Genomic DNA, 19,655 nt, shown 5'->3' with positions numbered 1-19,655 from the left:
ATATGAGATTAATTTTTATTGCATCTAATAGAATTGACTTACAACATGTTCGTCGGTTGGTTTCTGGGCTGATAAGCCCGGCTGGTTTGTTGTGAGAGAAAACACTATACCATGACTAATACGCCCTGGCTGAAACCAACAAGCGAACATGCTATTAGAGTTGGGATTCGATTGAAATAAGGTTGACCAAGCGGGATAAGACCATTAAATACCACAACGATGGCTAGCACGGAAGAACCACAGGCATGTTCACATATTCACATGTGTGGTCGAAACATTCATACGTGTGTTTGAGCTTCAAAGTTCAGCACTGTGGATCGATTCAATCAGCACGGAAGAACCACAGGCATGTTGGCTCGCCGCGGCAACTGCTGCCGGTGGCCACAGCCCACAGGCCACAACTCCACATCGGGCACCCAAGGTGAACACTCCTAGGCCCTAGCACACGGGGAAAACGTGCAGCGGCGTATCCAAGCAACGTTCCCATTATTCTATGGAAAAAGTCTACTTGATCCCCAACTATCATACTTGGTCTACTTCACCCCCTCAACTATGAAACCGTCTGTTTTACCCCCTGAACTTTCCAAAACCGTCTATTTTACCCCCTGGGCGGTTTTCAGCGGCGGTTTTGCTACAGTAACGGCGGATTTGCTACAGTGCCGGTGCTTTTTGAATTTTCTTTTTTTTTATTTATTTTCGGTGAATTTTTAAAAAATTGGGATTTGCTATATTTCAGATGCCTGAAATATAGACTTTTTTCAGGCAACGCCTACAGCCACTAGATCTCCATCCAACGCTCAGGATCTGTCCCAGTTGTTTCTGTAGGCTTCCATTCATAGCGGGTCCGAAAAAATACCCGATACACATTGGTAGCCCTTAACGGGCCCGCCAAAATAAGCCCGTTAACCATGGAAATCTGTATGCACCGTTTTCTGTTCACAAGGAAACAAAACGGGTCCGCAGCGAAACCCAGCACATAGATCTGCTCCTTAACGGGTCCGAAAAAACCCGTAAAGCTTTCTGGAGGTGTACCGGACAACTTGGGCCTATTTCTTCACATTGAACTGGGCTTTACATAGTTAACCAAAAACGCAGAAATTTGTCCCACTTAAACCCCTACTACAAGTTAAATGTCCCAGCTCGCATGTGAAGTCCACAGAATGTGAAACACCAGGATCACTGCATAGTCTCACCCGATAAGATTCACATATTAAGATATTCTGAGCAAACAAAGGCACAATGAGTATGATCTTGAAAATTTCAAAACATAAATACGAAAATTGCACATTTCCAATAGTGCAACAAGTACTTGTTGATAATGCAATTATACTGTTGCTTTTCCTATACAAAGATCATACATTTAACTTGAGGCTTATCGTGGTATTTCTTCTTCATTTGCTCAATCACCACAGAAGATATATCGATATTGACAACATCTTAATAACTATCATCAATCATGTTTTCACCAAATACTACAACAATCAAAAGAAGGTAAACCACATAAGTAATTCCACTAGATTTGAAGTAATGTAGACATCTTGTATTAGTACAATACACAATATTTAGTCACCCAAAATGAGGTACTCTGAGTAAACAAATGCACAATGAATATGGTCTTAAAAATTACAAAACACAGTTATGAAAATTGCACATTTTAAATAGTGCAACTAGTACTTGCTGTTAATACAATTATAATGTATATGTATATAATCAGAAATTCAGCTCATGCATGTGAATCCTGCTAAGAATACAGTTAACTTGTACTAATTAACAAACAACGACAATAGTTTAAGGATTGCTACTAGTGGCACTGTCACTTCAACCGGCAGTTTTGGCAACACTTCACAAAAACAACCAGTGGGACACAACCACACAAGCATGACAAATATAGATCAATACACTGTGATATAAATCAACATATGAACTTCGACATTGTGATGTAAATCATGTTTCTCGCTTGTACTTCTGTCAGAGATTAGTAAAATTGAGCTCATTAGCACAAATGCACATTTCAGACTATTTTGTAGAAAAATGTGTATAGTAAAACACGTTATATAGGCAATATAAACTGGCTTATGATACACACTTATGCAACTGAAACTGAATATATCCTTACCTTATCAAATTCAAAAAAAATCTAGATTCAGCCCCTTGTTCATTGAAATCAATTCAATGCATTCATCGGGGCTGGTTGCCCTTCCATTTCCTCTATCATATGATGTTCCTGAAAAATGTACAACACCATCAATTTAATAATCTTATTTCAACTACAAAATCCTTATACTTTTAAGTGATATAATCTGGTTTAATCAATTAATTCACCTCTGAGTCCCCAAAGGCAGCATCAACATCATCTAGACTAGCTTTACATGTTTTATCGAAAATAGGTTGCTTGTAACCTTTTTTTAAACCATGGATCGTTTTGTACTTGAGGAGTTGTAATCCGCTGTTAAAGTAACAAATAAAAAACAAGTAAGATGGCATTCCACAAACAACATAGGCACTGACAAGCAGTGGTGATCTGAGAGTGAAAATGTTCATTCTGAAAATCATCTAGTACTTACTTCAAGCTGTCACTTGTGTTTCATGAGAATTGTTATTTTCCACATTCATGTTTAAGTAGTGACTCACAGTGGAATCATTAGGATCCACCGATCCAGAATTCTATCGATTAGCCTCTTTGCTCCAGCAGAAAACTAAGATGGACAAGTAAACTGAGCTCCTGAGATCTACAACAGAGATAAAATAAAAGAAAATGTATACTAAAATGTTAGTTTTTCGTGTGCTAGGTTTTTGTTTGGTCAAAGAAGTAGTTGTTTCATGTATATACCTTTTTATAAAGGGAAGCCGTGTTGTCATCCTCAAAAAGCAGACATCCTGCGAGCAGCACAAAAAGGATCACCCCACAAGACCAAAGGTCAGCAAGGATCACCTACATATTGGATAGCAATCTGTATTTTGCAAACTTATTTCTGGCTAAAACGAAAAAATGAAGAGAGGTGCAAACAAATATTACCTCTAGAGCAACATACTTTGGTGTTTCACATGGAGTATGCAGCAATCCATCATCCTGTTAGCATTGAATTAGTTCAAGATTGCGGTGTAAATTAGTGAAATGCAGTGAAACCAAAAGAAAGAAAGACACAGAAAGAAATAAAGCACAATAGTTTCTGTAGTATCTTGTCTGATAGTACCTTCACTTGGTCTGATAAAGCACTTAACCCGAAATCTAAAATTGAGGTTTCCAGCAACATCGAGTAACAGATTCTCTAGCTGGCATATGATAAATATCAACATTTTAATTTCATAGTATTTTGCTAGATCATAACTGATGATACAAACAAAGAGCTCATCAACACTTCTTTTTCTGGCTAGCTGTATTCTTTTTCTAGAGTTGACTCAAGCGTATCCACACTTCCACAGTATATGACAATGCGATAAGATCATGCACAAAACAAAACAAAAAAACTTGTACAGAAAAAGACCTTGTGCACCCTTAGTATGAATGGATTTTGTACAAATTCCACTGAAAACAGATCACATGATAAATAATGATGAGAGTGAGAGAGGAGAGAGCTCTGACTGTCCTCTGGCTAGCTGTTGCGAGGGCAGGGAGACAGAGAGAGACTGAGAGAGAGTGTGTGGGTGGGTGGGGAAGAAGAGAACCAGCCAGTGGTCCAGGTCTAGGCTAGCAATGGCCTGACCCACACACGTGAGAGAATATTTGAAGGGAGGAGGAGTTGAGTTTGTGGGGTCTCTATTGGTACAAATCACAATTAATAGATTCAATTTTTTTCTATAGGAGGACAAAGACAAATATTTGAAATGTGTTGCCACAAATTACAAAAAAAAATTCTATGAAAGGACAAGGACAAAATTATGGTGTGTGCTGGCACAAATCAACAAAAACAGATTACAATTTTTCCAATAGAAGGACAAAGATAAATATCTGAAATGTATTGGCATAGATCACAAAAAAAACAATTTTTTATATGAAAGGACGAGGACAAAAATATGGTGTGCTGGCACAAATCACAATTAACAAACTACAGTTTTTTCTATAGAAATACAAAGACAAATATCTTAAATGTGTTGGCACAAATCACAAAAAATAATTTTTTTCTATGAAAGGACAAAGACAAAAATGTGGTGTGTGCTGGCACAAATCACAATAAACAAAGGACAAGGAAAAATCTATTTTGTGTGTGTTGGATCACAATCCATTATAACAGGCAAAAGTAGCATACTGATCATACATGTTACTTAGTGAGACAAACCACCGATGCCCACTCAACAATATGAGTAGCCTATGATAAGAATATTTCAAAAAAATTGCATACAACAAGTGTTAAGATGCTGGTTGACAAACCTGTACAACTTGATGTAGATAAGAGGCATCCTTTCATGTTGGCTAGAAAACAAAATAGGGAAAGTTATAGATAAAGACCGGATATTGCACATGTTAAACACCATAATTGCAATAATTTAAGTGTGCAATTTAATACTTATAAATGTGCAATCAAGAAATGGATACTAAACACAGCTTTCTTGTACAATATATGCAACACACAGTTAAAAGATGTGAGCTCCTATTATTCTACTACAACAGCCACAAGACAGGCAATCTATCCAAAACCAACTACAAGTGTACATCTTCCCCAGAGGCACATCAACTACCTGTCACACAGGGTTGTATATGACCTGTAGCTGTACGCACATGTTGGATGTGGGAGATCGATTGAACAATCGAATATACATGGTCATATATGTGATGTACTCACTATCTGACCAGATAACCTCCCAAGGTCATATATAGCCAAGAAGAGGATACTACATACAACTATTCAAAATTAAACTACAAGATGTATATACATGGAGGCAGCGAGCATGATTCCATCAGTATGTTATACTTACACTCAACAATGTACAAAGATGGTCCAATACAAGGTGCTTACCAAAGTTCGAACTACAAGATGAACTGATTGCTAATCCTCCTGGAAAGCACTTAGATCTCCATGTATGACTGCAACCTACAAGTCAATGAGCTCTGCATGATAATCCACCTTCAAAATGCTCTGCCCAGTCTTGAGATCAAAAGTGTAGAGCCGACCAGTCGTCTTGAGGAAGATGACACCAACGACATCCACAAAGGCATCCACAAATGGTGGTGCCCCGAGGGCAGGAGCAGGGAGCTGCGTGCTGAGGTCGATGGCTCTGTTGAAAAGGAAAAAGGAAGACAAGTGTTATGCTGGTTTCAAAACTCAATAGACAAATTGATAACCAGTGCAGCTGAATGAGAAACGAGCTGTAGACTGAAATTCAGAAAACTGCAGTGGCCAGTAAAATTTCAGAGAAAACATACTCGTCTCAGATGCTTGAAAGCCTTGACAAGGACTGAACACCAAATCTAGCCCAATATTGAGACAAGGATTGTACTACAAATCTTTGTTGCTGTAGATACAGAGATTAGTTAAAAACTAAACACAAGAACAGCTCATGTGCAACTTTTGTCATGTGCTGTAGATACAGAGATTCAATTCTACTGTTGTGCTTTTGTTATGGGGCCTGCATTATTCCAAACCTAAGGATGATATCAGTAGAAAGATTTGTTGGAAAGATACTTGGTGAGGTTCTAATGATGTTTACTGTTGCATAAAGCTGCAAACTGTGACAGATGGTGAGCAGCAGCAATCCAGATCTTCCTTCAGGCCATGGATACAGCGAGAAGTTGCACCGGTTGCTATTTCTGAGCTAGCAATCTACTGGAGATTCATTAATAAATTCCACTTTTCTAGGTAGGTTTCACATGTGAGTGTGTTTTCTTTTCCAGGGACAGATTCGATGTAAGGATCTGATCTCTTGGCTGTCCAACTACACAAAAGATTACAACTGGATAGTCAGGGAACAGGTCTTGACATTTAAAAGGCCACTAGGAACTATGACCGGCCTACCAAAAATCCCAGCTGGGGCCTAGGGTCAGATTTATAATAAAATTTCCTAACAGAGCTGTCACCATACACAGCAGTGAGTGACCTACTAACATAACATTAGTGGAGTGGGCTTTTTGACGAAACTTATAGTATCTGTACCTTTTCCTATTACAGTTTAAATCGCTTCAAATCAAGACACAATGGTCCTCAATGATTTCTTTACAAGTACGTGTTTTCTTATGCAAGGAAACGTATATGTATTGCTGGTAATATTTAAATACGTTTTTTTCTGGATAGAATTGAATAAGATGATAAGGAAACGAATCGAAAATTTACCATGCTTACAAGTTAAGCTAGCTACCTGCAGTACCCACAAGCTGAGCTGTTAAGGTACCTGAATTGGGGATGAGAAGGGAAGATAGACTTGGGGAAGGAGGAAGCAGAGCACGGGGATAGGCGAGAGGACGCGTTCTTAGATTGGGTTTGTTTTTTAGTTCAATACTTGTTGTCTCTCTCTGAGCAGAGCTCCTACGGCTTGCCGGTGGGTTGTCCCAGCAGCACAGCTGCTTCAACTGCCTAGGGATCAAGCCCATTGAGGCCCAGTAGTACGAGTACTTGGAAACTTGACATGTTCGCTCCTCCTCCGTAGGTTCTTCAGGCAGTGCAGGTGAAGCAGGCGCTACCGTAACATGAGCCTATTCCCATTTCTGGTGTGTAGGTTCCACCAATGGCCCAGCACACTCATGCCACAGCTCCCGGTACAGGGCGTCATTAGGCATTCCTCCTAAATAGAAGCAAATAATTTGCATCAATGGGTCATCAGAGCAGATACAGAACGTACAGAAATAGTTATTCTGCTCTATTTTATAGTTCTGATTTTGTAAATACTAATCATGAGCTATCTGAACCATTACAAAGAATGCAAAGTCGTTGCAAACTGAACCGGGACGCATGCATGGACCCCCCACATAAAAAACATCCCATTCCAGAGGCAACAATACCGGTGCTAAACTAGCCACATATCGTAGACACTAAAAATCAAAGTAACAGATCTAGATTTGTAATAGGTCCCTGATCCAATTTTTCCCCCATTTGAGAACTGGTGACACGCATGCCTCTGTACAAGGAGAAACATGGTCAAAATATGAAACTACTCTGTCGACACTTGACAGAGAACAATCTAAACGAATCATCGAGAGTAGGCAAGCCAGTTTAGCCAAACCGCAGCAAATTCATAGAAGGTGTAGCTTGCAAGGGCAGGACTTGTAGGAACGAGAAATCCATCTAGAGACAGAAATCCAAACCTGAGCCAGCAGCCGCTCCATGGATCTGCCCCGACGACGCCCGCGGGCACAGGGAGGAATCACGCACTAGAGGATGTCGCTAGAGATCCTCGGAGATCTCCAACAGCGGACACACCTAGAATGCCGATCTCGCCGGAGGATACCGAAATGTGGGACAACCGCCAGTGAGGCGCCGCCGCTGAGGGACGACTGCCCCACCGCGCGCTGCCCCGCGCGTGCACCGCTCCTCGACTGGGGGCCGACTGTGGTGCTCAAGGGAAGGAGAAGGGGATGCACCAGCGCCACCGCAGCCGGTGGTTGGAGGCTGCCGGGGAGCCGGAGGAGACAGATCGGCCAGATCTGGGACTGGGAGAGTGGGAGGGAGAGCCGGAGACGAGCGAGTCGTTGAGCACTCGAGCACGGCGGCGTCCAGGATAGAGTGGGATGCGGGAGGGAGCGGTGTGTGTTGGGTGTTTTAACGGGTGTAGATTGTAAATGGATTACATCCGAACCCAAAACGGACCCAAGAGATCGTCCACTTGCATCAACAGACGAGGCGTCGCCTGACAGGAACGCAGATTCCAGGCGACTGCTGTATAGGAAAGGTGTAAAAAATTATAGTAAATCATAGAAAAATCATAAAATGAAAAATCTAATTTTATTGGACTCCACATGAGTAGATCTACACAGTGAATATATAATACGGTATGCTTTAGTACAATTTTTTTTTAACTTTAGATTAATTAGAAAATCCAATTTTGTCTTTAATTAATTAGAATTTATCTATAACTAAGTTATACATAGTCCAATGAGTACGAAATTTTTACTATAGTTCAAGCATACAATAATTAGCGTACCATAAAAATTTCACCACAATTGGACCATTGAAGCTGCAGTTATGAATTAGCAAAAATAGACGGTTTTGGAAAGTTCAGGGGGTAAAACAGACGGTTTTGGAAAGTTCAGGGGGTAAAATAAACGGTTTCATAGTTGAGGGGGTGAAGTAGACCAAGTATGATAGGTGAGAGGGTCAAGTAGACTTTTTCCATTATTTTATTATTATCACTCAAGCAGTCCACCAATGAATCATCAAGATATCTCACGTGACCTACCAATCTACTACTTCTCTACTTTCTATGCCGGCCCGGTTTTGAGCGCGCGGTCCAGATCAGCGATGAGGTCCTCGACGTCCTCGATGCCGACCGATATCCGGACGAGGTCATCCGTCAGGCCGCGCTCTTCGCGGACCGCCGCAGGGATTGCTGCGTGGGACATGAAGCACGGCAGGCTGATGAGGGACTTCACGCTCCCTGAATTCAGGAAAGGCAATGGAAGCCGTCAGTCGAGAGAGTTCAGTAGGCAGATGGTACGGTAAAAGCAAGCATCTTCGAAGGGATCGAGTTCGTCTGGATGCTCACCAAAGCTGACTGTTACGCTGAAGTGCTTGGTGGTCTCGACGACGTGCTTTGAGAGAGCCAGTGAGCCGGTGAGGAAACTGAGAACAGAGCCCGCTCCCTTTGCCTGACGAACAAGAGAGAAGTGTAACAAGCATGCATAACTGATCAGGACAGCCCGCTCTCTTAAGCTACATGCGAGGCAGCATGGAAAATAAAAGGTATACCTGAGAATAGTGTAAAGCCCGCCCAGGATGGTCAGGAAGCCCAGCGTAGTTCACTTGCTTGACCCTCGGGTGAGACGCTAGGAATTCAGCAATCTTCTGGGCATTAGCCTAACAATAACCAACCAACCTTTAAGCCTCTTTAGAGAAATGATGAAACGGCCAGAGACTCGAGGGGGTGAAAAGATATATACTAGCATACAGGTTACAGAAAAGCTTCACCTGTTGTTTCTCCACCCGCAAAGCCATGGTTTTGATTCCCCTCAAGCAAAGCCAGCAGTCAAAAGGTGCCAAACCTGATCCTTCAGCATTTTGCAGAAACGCTATCTCTTTAGCCAAGCTGCCAGCAATCAAAAGAAATATTATACCCGCAGTCCGCAAGTACTATGAATGTTGTTTGTGGGACTTGTTAGTATTTGAGAGCATGCAGCATGAACATTAGGAGCAAGGTGGGAACAGAGAACACACCTTTCACCCTTTACTGCAAGAATTCCAGCCATAAGATCACTATGTCCAGCTATAAATTTGGTAGCTGAGTGCATCACGATATCTGCACATAGGACAATAGATGGATGTGAACTGTGCCATTAAATGGTGTAGAATGCTCTTGTATCTAGTTAACACCCGTTCCATACCAGCTCCCAGTTCTATAGGACGGGAGAGCACTGGAGACATGATGCTGTTGTCTACCAAAACAAGAGCACCATGAGAATGTGCTATCTCTGAGATTGTCTGTCATGCAAACAAAAGAGAGGATGGAATACTAGTTAACTCTAAAAGGATACTTCTAGATAATAGAAAACCTAGTAATACAATCTTAATGATCACTGGATCCATTGATCAAGAGTCTTACCTTAATGTCAGTAATTTGCTGACGAGGGTTTGTGGGACTTTCAAGCCAAACTAGTCTAGTGGAGGGTCCAATTGCAGACACCACATCACTAATTTTTGTTGTATCTACTCGTCTGTATTGACACAATGTATATACAACATGTCAGTGAACAGCAAAAGAACAAAGAGATCACTTTCATAAAGATAATCAATATCACACTGACTTTACAACTATTCCATTTCTCGGCACAACTTGCGAGAGCAGACGATCAGAGCCACCATATATGTCCTCACCAGCAACAATTTCTTGTCCTGAAATCATAAGTTTGATCCATTAATTTATATAGGCATACACGAGATTATATGTCAAGCATTAGAAATGGGACGCACAGGAATATGTCAAGTGCTTACCAGCCTTAAGGAGGTGTGTTACTGCAGCTAATGCTGCCATCCCACTGGTGAAGCAGAATGCTTGATCTGCCTTCTCAAGCTTAGCCATAAGGCTGAACATGATATAAACTTCATCAAAACCATAATGCATTTCTCTACACTACAAATCTACAATAGTAAGGAAAAGCACTGTACTGATGAACTAACCTCTGGAGAACATCACGAGTGGGGTTACCACTTCTAGTATAATCATAAGGTCCATAATCTGTAGCTGAAGGCTGGAAAATAACTTTTGGGAGTAAGTCACTACTCACAACTGCAGAGTAGGAAACAGGAAAATAGAGCAAATCATGAACCATCTTAAGTACAATTATAAGCTTACTAGTTCCTCAAACTGAATAAAGACATTACCACACAATTTCACAAAATCAATATCCGCACAATAAAATACTCATAATTGGAAATCAAGGATTCAAGGCTACAGAGGAAAATGCATATGGTTTGTTAAATAACTATAGCATCCCAACACCTCAAGGACAACCAAGTCAATCTCAAATCTCAAATATAACTAGTGGATTAAGAAAAAAGAGATCATCACTTAACTATTGGCAGGTATACTAAAGGGCGTACCCAGTGCAGAGAGCTCCCGCTCTGTGCGGGGTCTGGGGAAGGGTGTCAGTGGCAAGCCTTACCCTCGCCTGTGCAATGCGAGGAGACCACGACTCGAACCCGGGACCTTCCGGTCACAGGCGGTAAGACTCTACCGCTTGCTCCAGGCCCGCCCTTCAGGTATACTACAGTTTCAAATACACAAACAACGGCCAGGCACATAGAATTCATCAGCACCGTACAATAGTAGATTTTTGTCCTAAGATTTGTAAATTTTGAAGAAAATTCCGCCCAGCCTATTGTTCCCACATTTGTCTGAATATTCATTCCATGTTCCAAACAATACAAATCCAATAAAAATCTAAAATACAGATTGATCACATCTGGTAGTGCAACCTAGTACGGGACACCATCAGAAGGTGGAAATGAAAACGAACAACATATTTATCAAAGAAATCAAAACGTACTGGCAAAGTTCGAAGCTTTTGGTTCCCCATTTTGGTAACAAAAAATGGGCAGCATTCGTTTGTAATCTCAATTACCTGCTTAAAGGTGGCGGTCTGGTACAGCGGTGTGCTCAGAGCCTCATACTTGTCGAACGAGTTCTCGAAGCTCGTCAGCATCGTCGCCACGCTCGGCTCCTTCGCCTCCAACTCTGCACCACCAGAAAACCAAACCAGCGCCCACAAATTCCCAATCTATCAATTCTCCGCAAAACGGCCACATAAGCCCAATCCCACAGCCCCGAGCAACGCACCAGAATCGTAGGCGACGGAGTCCAGGGCCTCCACGGAGACCGCAGAGGCGCTGAGGTCCAGTTCGGAGCCGCCGGAGGCGCCCGCGATCACCGCCAGCGGGCGCCCAGCCATGCGTCGGGATAACGAGAGGCGGAGGGGCGGTACGCGGAGGGGTTGGGCTTCAGCGGCGGCGGCCACGCTGCTAGGTTTTGGGGACGGGGCGGACTGGAGGAGGAAGAGGCGGGCGGGAGCGGTGGGGACGGCGGCGGCCATTGGCGAGGAAGGAGTGAGAAGCGGGAGTCGTTCGTCACCTGTGGGTGGACCGGTGGACCCTGGCCGTGGCTGCGTGACAGCGACATGTTTATAACGGGGTGGGCTATGACTGACATGTGAGCCCGATTACCTGCGGGAGCCAAATTGCGTGCGGGTGGCCCCTCAGAAGGATTAGCTTACATTGTCTAGGTTCGTTGAACGTGATTACGTGAACCTGTAGCACGAAATAAGGGGCGTTTAATATGATGAAGGGCTGGAGTCTGAAAAAGTAGCTTCTTATAATCTGAAATGGTTCTCCATCGTGATTTTTAGAGTTGTTGATAAAGAATAAAAGAGAATCACTTTCAGCCACAAAATCACTTCTCTCAGAGAATCAACTTACACAAAGAATCAAAATCTGTTGGAGCTCCACCAAACAGACCCTTAGTTTATTTCAGAGAATCACTTCGTAGAATTAATAGAGGTAACTCAATGACACGAGCAATTTACTAGAGTTACCTTTCGGCACTCCGCCGAGAAAGGTACAACTCCCATCACAATCACCGGTGTAAGGAAAATGGACCCTCAGCCTATTTACTTTGGATTTTGGTGTTTGATGACCAACACAACTAAATTGGACTAATGAATTTGCAAGTGTTTGTTTTGTAGTCCAACATGGTGCAAGACATGACTTGGACGAAGGCGACGTGATGATCCGATGATCAACACCTTAAGAAAGACCTTAGGAGCACAAGAAAAGACCCAAGATATCAAGCAAAGTCCAAGCATGAAGATAGCAACCAAGCCATACGCAAGATCGCGAAGAAACGAGCTCGCAGAGACGACCGGACACTGGACCGGACGCTGGACCGGTGGCTCGGCAGACAGGCGACCGGACGCGAGGACCGGACGCTGGCGGCAACTGACCGGACGTAGAAACGCAGCGTCCGATCGAGTACAGAAAGGTTCCAGAGCGGCATATCTACGACCGAACGCGTCCGGTGGCAGGGGACCGGACGCTGGCCAGCGTCCGATCAGTGTTTTGCCGGCTCAACGGTCAGGACGACCGGACGCGTCCGGTCAGGACGATTCAGCGTCCGGTCAGTAGCAGAATTGCGGGAGTTCGATCCCAACGGCTACTTTCTCAGTGGGGCTTATAAATACAACCCCCAACCGACCATTTGAGGAAAGTGGAGCTGAGGAAACATACCAAGGGTGTTGATACACCATTTTAGTGATCTCCACATGCATAGTGCTTAGTGTTTTATTAGGTGATTAGCATAAGTGCTTTGTGAAGTACTTAGGTTGATTAGACCACCGCTTATGCGCTTGCTCTATGTGTATGCCTAGTGTTTAGTGAGGTTTTTATACCTCTTGTCACCCCGTGCTTGCGAGCACAAGAGTTGTATATCGGAAGGGCTTGAAGTCTTGCTAGATCGCACCAACCGCGTTTGTGGTGCGGCCACCACCGTGTACCGAAGGGAATAAGGCCCGTGGCGTTTCGGTCGAAAGCTTGATAGTGAAGACGGCGGGGAGCATCTGGGAGAGGCTTGCCGGAAGGCACATCGGAGACCCACTTGCGCGTGGGGAAGGCCCGAGGCTATCCACGGAGTTACCCGACAGGGAGCTTGGCCCTTGCAGGGAATTCCTTGCGAGGGGCTCCAACGAGGACTAGGGGGAAGCTTGCGTGCTTCTCGATACCTCGATAAAAATACTGAAGTCATCGACGGGAGTTTGCATATCTCTACCTTGCTCTTTAAGCTTCCGCATTTTACATTGATCATATTATCATCATTTGCGGTAGAGATAGCAATACACTAGCAAAACCGTAGTTGCACATCTAGATAGATTATCTTTTACATAGGTTTTGCTAGAGGTAGAAAAAGAGGCTATTGTTTAGAGTTAGAATTTTTAAGTTGCCTAATTCACCCCCCCTCTTAGGCGTCCACGTGTCCTACAAGTGGTATCAGAGCCGGTTGACTCATGTTTGGATCTTTGGCTTAACCATCGTTGAGCCGACGCTATTGTAGAGTGGTTGGGATGGATACCGCTAGGCCTCCACAATTTGATGGTACTAACTTCCTCTACTATAAGGCTAAAATGGCTTACCACCTTGAGGCAGTTGATTTAGGTGTATGGAGAGTCACTCGTGACGGGATGAAACCCATTAAGAATCCCAAAAAGCCAACAAAGAGTGAGAAAAAAGAAATACATTTTAATGCTAGAGGTAAGAATTGCTTGTTTAAATCATTTAGCATGGATGTATTTAACCAAGTGTTCACCTTAAATACGGCACATGAAATTTGGTTAAAACTCCAAGAGCTCCATGACGGCACAAGTAATGTCCGTGAGCAAAAATATTGTCTAGCTAAGCAAAATTATGATTCATTTGCTATGAATGATGATGAGCTTGTTCGTGATATGTATTCTCGATTGAATCTAATTATCAATGAGCTCCATTCAATAGGATTATTAAAGCTAGATGATGCGGACATCGTGAGGAAGATCATCTCCATTCTACCACAAAAGAAATATGCAAGCATCATCACCATCCTTCACAACATGGAGAACTTGAGCACCATGACCCCAGGCATTATCATTGGCAAGCTAGTGGCATTTGAAATGTCACGTAAGATGGGTCAAGAAGAAGCATCTTCATCAAGCAAAGGCAAAGCTCTCGCTTATAGCGAGAAGAAAAAGATGAAGGGCAAGAAAGTTGAGTCAAGCTCAAGCTCAAGCTCCTCGAGTGAAGAAGAAGAAGATGAGGATGATGATGATGATGAACAAGAATCAAGTGATGATGGTCAATCTTCCTCCTCCACCTCCGACCTTGATGAAGAATCAATCAAACTTATCAAAAAGGTGGAGAAGATGATCATAAGGCTCAATGTCAAGGGTGTGCCCATCTAAATTCAAGACCTCGTGTTCACTAATCAAAGAAACAAGCAAAGAAAGAGAGGATGCTATGGATGCGGTGAGTTGGGGCACTTTATGGAAGTTTGTCCAAACAAGCCCACACCCAAGGCAAAGAAGAAGGCGTGCAAGAACAAAGCCCTCACATCAATAAGGTCATGGGATGATTCTTCAAGTGAAGAAGATCATCACAAGAGGCGAGGGCGCAAGCACTCATCATCAAGCTCTTCCCGTGTGTGCCTTATGGCACGAGGTAACGAAAGCTCATCCTCTAGTGAGAGTGATAGTGATGATGATTTGCCTTCTTACAATACAATTGTGCAACAAAATCTTAAATATGCTAAAGTTTGCACTAGTCAACAAAAGAAGCTCAAAACTTTAAAAGAAGAGCTAGGTAGTTCACAAGAAGCATACAAGAATTTGCTTGAACAATATGAAAACTTTACAAATCTTAATGTTGAACTATCTACTAAAATTGAGCAACTTGAGGCTAGTGTAACAACAAGTGCATGCACAATTAATGATAAGCAACTTGAAAAGAAAAATGAAAAATTAAAAGAAAAGTTAGCTAGCTCACAAAATGATTATCAAAGTTTGCTTGCTAAAATGGAAATCATGTGCAAACATTGTGATGAGCTAACAAATAAAGTTGCTAATCTTGAGGCCGTCAAAAATACCCCCACCAAGGTATCTAAAAGAAATGATATAATTAAAAAGGATACATCTACCTCTTGCAATGATTTATGTTTAGACTCACCTTTGTGCAACCAAGCTTGTATTGAGAAAGTGATTGTAGATACATGCACACAAGAGGTTGCAAAAGAGAATGAGCAACTCAAGCAAGAAGTAGCTCGCCTCACCAAGGACTTGACTCAAGTGAAAGGCAAGGCGAAGCAAACCCAACTTTATCAAGATAACACCGTCAAGGGAGTGAAGAAGCTTGATGAAGGACAAATCATGGTTTGCTACGTGTGCCACAAGGAAGGTCACAAGTCCTATGAGTGCAAGGTGAAGAATGGGGGAGGAGCAAAGAAGAAGGAGAAAAAGCAAACAAGCAAGCTCTCTAACACCTACACCAACAAGGTGGACAAGAAGGCCTCCACACCTTATCTCTTAAAGAAGAAGAAAAATGACAAGGTAGTGGCCATCAAGGTGAACAAGCAAGCCAACAATGAGGTCAAACGCTTTTGGGTGCCAAAAGAAATCATTTCAAATATGAAGAGCACCAAGAAGGTTTGGATCCCGAAAGGGAAGTGAGAAGTCCATCGGACTACGGGAAATTTGGAGACTTGGCAAAGTATGGGTGCATTTCATGGGGTGCATCATGATGGACAAAGTAATTGCCAAGTAGGTTAGTGAATACTAAGGACCCAAATCCCCCTTCCCATGTTAGATAACTAGATGTCATTATTTTCAATTAGCATTTATTTCAATTGGTATTGTCTTTCAATTGGTATACTCTTAAAACATCTAGTTATCTTTTATGCCTAATGTTTGCATTTACATGCTTAAATACTTTGTCATGCATTTAATAGGTATATCATATGGTAGGCTTGCTCGGTTTTATTATCAATCCTTGGAGCAAACCTACATGGTTTAAAATTGTTTAGGAGCACGGCACATAGCTTGTTTTACAATTAATTAACTAATATGTGCCATAGTCCAAATTGTAGATAATCTCTCCCAAATATCATCTTTCAAGTGGTATTTTGCTACTTAAATCAATGAGCACAAATTTTACAAGTATTCAACACTTGTGTGCACAAATTTAGGGGGAGCTTAATCTACAACTTGGATGCTTTGAGACTAACACTTGTTCAAAAGGTGTCTTTTTTTAACCCATCACATGTGTAGTAGTCTTATTATAAGGAAATTGGAGTCCCCAGAGTTAAGCATCATTCTTTATTTGGCATCATCATGTTGTTTTCCTTTCATATTTATATGCTTTCTCCATGCATTATATAGATTAAACTCTCTTGTGTAATAAATTGCTATTTATGCATATGCTTTGCTTTCTACCATATGTATGCATACATTTAGGGGGAGCTTAGTCTATATAATATGAGAGTCAAATTTTGTGATCCATTTCAATTCTACACAAAGGATCATGAAATTTGACCCTCCCTTGTGCTACTAATGTCTTCCTTTTTGGTGTTTGATGCCAAAGGGGGAGAATTTGAAGGACCAAAGGCAAGCATCAAGTTGATATCTACAAGTGGTTATGGTCCAAGAAAGGGAGGAAAGTGGATTATGGATTAGACTAAGTAATGGTAAAATTTGTAGGAATCCATAATGACACATAGGGACTTTTGTAAGGGCAAGATGGTCTTCGATTGGTATCCGAGTAGGTTTTTCTAGCATTATATAACCTTGCCCTTTGCATTGCATCCTAGCAAGCAGGTAGTTTTTAAATTTCAAAATCTCTATCATTTGCTTGCTTTGGTCGTGTTGTCATCAATCACCAAAAATAGGGAGATTGTAAGGAAAATGGACCCTAAGCCCATTTACTTTAGATTTTGGTGTTTGATGACCAACACAACTAAATTGGACTAATGAATTTGCAAGTGTTTGTTTTGTAGTCCAACAGGGTGCAAGACATGACTTGGACGAAGGCGACGTGATGATCTGATGATCAACACCTTAAGAAAGACCTTAGGAGTACAAGAAAAGACTCAAGATATCAAGCAAAGTACAAGCATAAAGATAGGAACCAAGCCATATGCAAGATCGCGAAGAAATGAGCTCGCAGAGGCAACCGGATGCTGGACCAGATGCTGGAAGCGCGACCGGACGCTGGACCGGTGGCTCGGTAGACAGGCGACCGGACGCGAGGACCGGACGCTAGCGGCAACCGACCGGACATAGAAACGCAGCGTTCGATCGAGTACAGAAAGGTTCCAGAGCGGCATATCTACGACCGGACGCGTCCGGTGGCAGGCGACTGGACGCTGGCCAGCGTCCGATCAGTGTTTTGCCAGCTCAACGGTCGGGACGATCGGACGCGTCCGGTCAGGACGATTCAGCGTCCGGTCAGTAGCAGAATTGCGGGAGTTCGACCCCAACGGCTACTTTCTCAGTGGGGCTTATAAATACAACCCCCAACCGGCCATTTGAGGAAAGTGGAGCTGAGGAAACATACCAAGGGTGTTGATACACCATTTTAGTGATCTCCACATGCATAGTGCTTAGTGTTTTATTAGATGATTAGCATAAGTGCTTTGCGAAGTGCTTAGGTTGATTAGACCACCGCTTATGCACTTGCTCTAGGTGTATGCCTAGTGTTTAGTGAGGTTTTCATACCTCTTGCCACCCCGTGCTTGTGAGCACAAGAGTTGTACATCGGAGGGCTTGAAGTCTTGCTAGATCGCACCAACCGCGTTTGTGGTGCGGCCACCACCGTGTACCGAAGGGAACAAGGCCCGCGGCGTTTCGGCCGAAAGCTTGATAGTGAAGACGGCGGGGAGCATCTGGGAGAGGCTTGCCGGAAGGCACATCGGAGACCCACTTGCGCGTGGGGAAGGCCCGAGGCTATCCACGGAGTTACCTGACCGGGAGCTTGGCCCTTGCGGGGAATTCCTTGCGAGGGGCTCCAACGAGGACTAGGGGGAAGCTTGCGCGCTTCTCGATACCTTGGTAAAAATACCGAAGTCGTCGATGGGAGTTTGCATATCTCTACCTTGCTCTTTAAGCTTCCGCATTTTACATTGATCATATTATCATCATTTGCGGTAGAGATAGCAACACACTAGTAAAACCGTAGTTGCACATATAGATAGATTATCTTTTGCATAGGTTTTGCTAGAGGTAGAAAAAGAGGCCATTGTTTAGAGTTAGAATTTTTAAGTTGCCTAATTCACCCCCCCTCTTAGGCGTCCACGTGTCCTACAACCGGAGACGGCCACGAACAATCACCAACTCGTGCCGATCCTCCACCGCTGCATCGAGCTATCTAGGTGGTGGCAACCACCAAGAGTAACAAGCGAAATCCGCAGCGCAACACGAATACCAAGTGCCTCTAGATGCAATCACTCAAGCAATGCACTTGGATTCTCTCCCAATCTCACAATGATGATGGATCAATGATGGAGATGAGTGGGAGGGCTTTAGCTAAGCTCACAAGGTTGCTATGTCAATGAAAATGTGTAAGAGTATGAGCTTCAACCAGCCATGGGGTTTAAATAGAAGCCCCCAAGCAATAGAGCCGTTGTACCCCTTCACTGGGCACACTGCGGGCTGACTGGACGCTCCGGTCAGACTGACCAGACTCTTGACCCAGCATCCGGTCAACCGATGTAAGCCACGTGTCATTGACCATTCAACAGGAACCACCTGATTGCAACGGCTAAGTAGCGACCGGACACTCCGGCACAAGTGACCGGACGCTGGACCCCCAGCGTCCGGTTGTTTACAGTAAGGTTCCAAACTAGGTTTTCTTCGACCGGACGCGTCCGGTCCACCTTGACCGGACACACCTCAGCGTCCAGTGCAAAACCCTAGATACTATGTTGACCCATCAGTTCGACCGGACCCAGACTTCTAGCGTCCGGTCAATTCAGACCCAACATCCGGTCAATAGACCGACACTGGTGTCTTCACTGCTACGCCTGACCGGATGTGCCGGTCCACCCAAGACCAGCGTTCGGTCACAGTGAAAATAGTGAGACTGAGTTCCTTACTCCTCTATCTTCTTCACCCTTGCTCAAGTGTGCTAACCACCAAGTGTATCACCTTGTGCACAAGTGTTAGCATATTTTTATAAACATTTTCAAGGGTGTTAGTGATCCACTAGATTCTAAATGCATATGCAATGAGTTAGAGCATCTAGTAGCACTTTGATAACCACATTTCGATACGAGTTCCACCACTCTTAATAGTACGGCTATCGATCCTAAATGTGATCACACTCGCTAAGTGTCTCGATCACTAAAACAAAATGGCTCCTACAATTTTACCTTTGCCTTGAGCCTTTTGTTTTTCTCTTTCTTCTTTTCCAAGTTTAAGCATTTGATCATCACCATGCCATCACCATCATCATGATTTTCGTCATTGCTTCATCACTTGGAGTAGTGCTACCTATCTCATACTCACTTTG

The 19,655-nt window shown here is 43.2% G+C and overlaps 1 protein-coding gene and 2 long non-coding RNA genes across 4 annotated transcripts; all 3 read right to left on the bottom strand.

Moving 5' to 3' along the window:
- Positions 1-1,772: 1,772 nt before the first annotated feature.
- On the bottom strand, positions 1,773-2,923 carry LOC136519765 (uncharacterized). Its single transcript, XR_010775045.1, has 4 exons — positions 2,831-2,923; positions 2,632-2,729; positions 2,117-2,224; positions 1,773-1,965 (listed from the first exon to the last, which is right to left on the bottom strand). It is a non-coding gene; the product is annotated as an uncharacterized lncRNA (long non-coding RNA).
- A 1,309-nt stretch (positions 2,924-4,232) lies between these two features.
- On the bottom strand, positions 4,233-6,429 carry LOC136524801 (uncharacterized). 2 transcript variants are annotated; one of them, XR_010776200.1, is made up of 4 exons: positions 6,276-6,429; positions 5,363-5,451; positions 4,956-5,214; positions 4,233-4,411 (listed from the first exon to the last, which is right to left on the bottom strand). It is a non-coding gene; the product is annotated as an uncharacterized lncRNA (long non-coding RNA). The 2 variants fall into 2 exon arrangements; XR_010776199.1 differs by lacking the exon at positions 4,233-4,411 and having other exon boundaries at positions 4,892-5,214.
- A 1,761-nt stretch (positions 6,430-8,190) lies between these two features.
- On the bottom strand, positions 8,191-11,718 carry LOC136521639 (cystathionine beta-lyase, chloroplastic-like). Its single transcript, XM_066515390.1, has 12 exons — positions 11,419-11,718; positions 11,204-11,316; positions 10,260-10,330; positions 10,074-10,165; positions 9,887-9,974; positions 9,685-9,796; positions 9,467-9,563; positions 9,300-9,381; positions 9,054-9,171; positions 8,835-8,942; positions 8,632-8,734; positions 8,191-8,523 (listed from the first exon to the last, which is right to left on the bottom strand). The coding sequence occupies exons 1-12, from the start codon at positions 11,669-11,671 to the stop codon at positions 8,348-8,350; spliced, it is 1,413 nt and encodes a 470-aa protein (XP_066371487.1). The 5' UTR covers positions 11,672-11,718; the 3' UTR covers positions 8,191-8,347.
- Positions 11,719-19,655: the final 7,937 nt, after the last annotated feature.

Source organism: Miscanthus floridulus, chromosome 18 (genome assembly GCF_019320115.1).
Source record: "Miscanthus floridulus cultivar M001 chromosome 18, ASM1932011v1, whole genome shotgun sequence".
Classification (NCBI taxonomy): Eukaryota; Viridiplantae; Streptophyta; class Magnoliopsida; order Poales; family Poaceae; genus Miscanthus; species Miscanthus floridulus.
This window is presented reverse-complemented; position numbering and strand designations above follow the sequence as displayed.

What these genes read in the sequence shown, in the direction of transcription:
- LOC136521639 (XM_066515390.1), bottom strand. Translation starts at nt 11,671, where the DNA reads ATGGCCGCCGCCGTCCCCACCGCTCCCGCCCGCCTCTTCCTCCTCCAG. An exon ending in ACTCGTGATGTTCTCCAGAG is followed by an intron (nt 10,166 to 10,259) that starts GTTAGTTCATCA and finishes TATCATGTTCAG; the next exon opens with CCTTATGGCTAAGCTTGAGA. An exon ending in AGAAATGGAATAGTTGTAAA is followed by an intron (nt 9,797 to 9,886) that starts GTCAGTGTGATA and finishes GTGTCAATACAG; the next exon opens with ACGAGTAGATACAACAAAAA.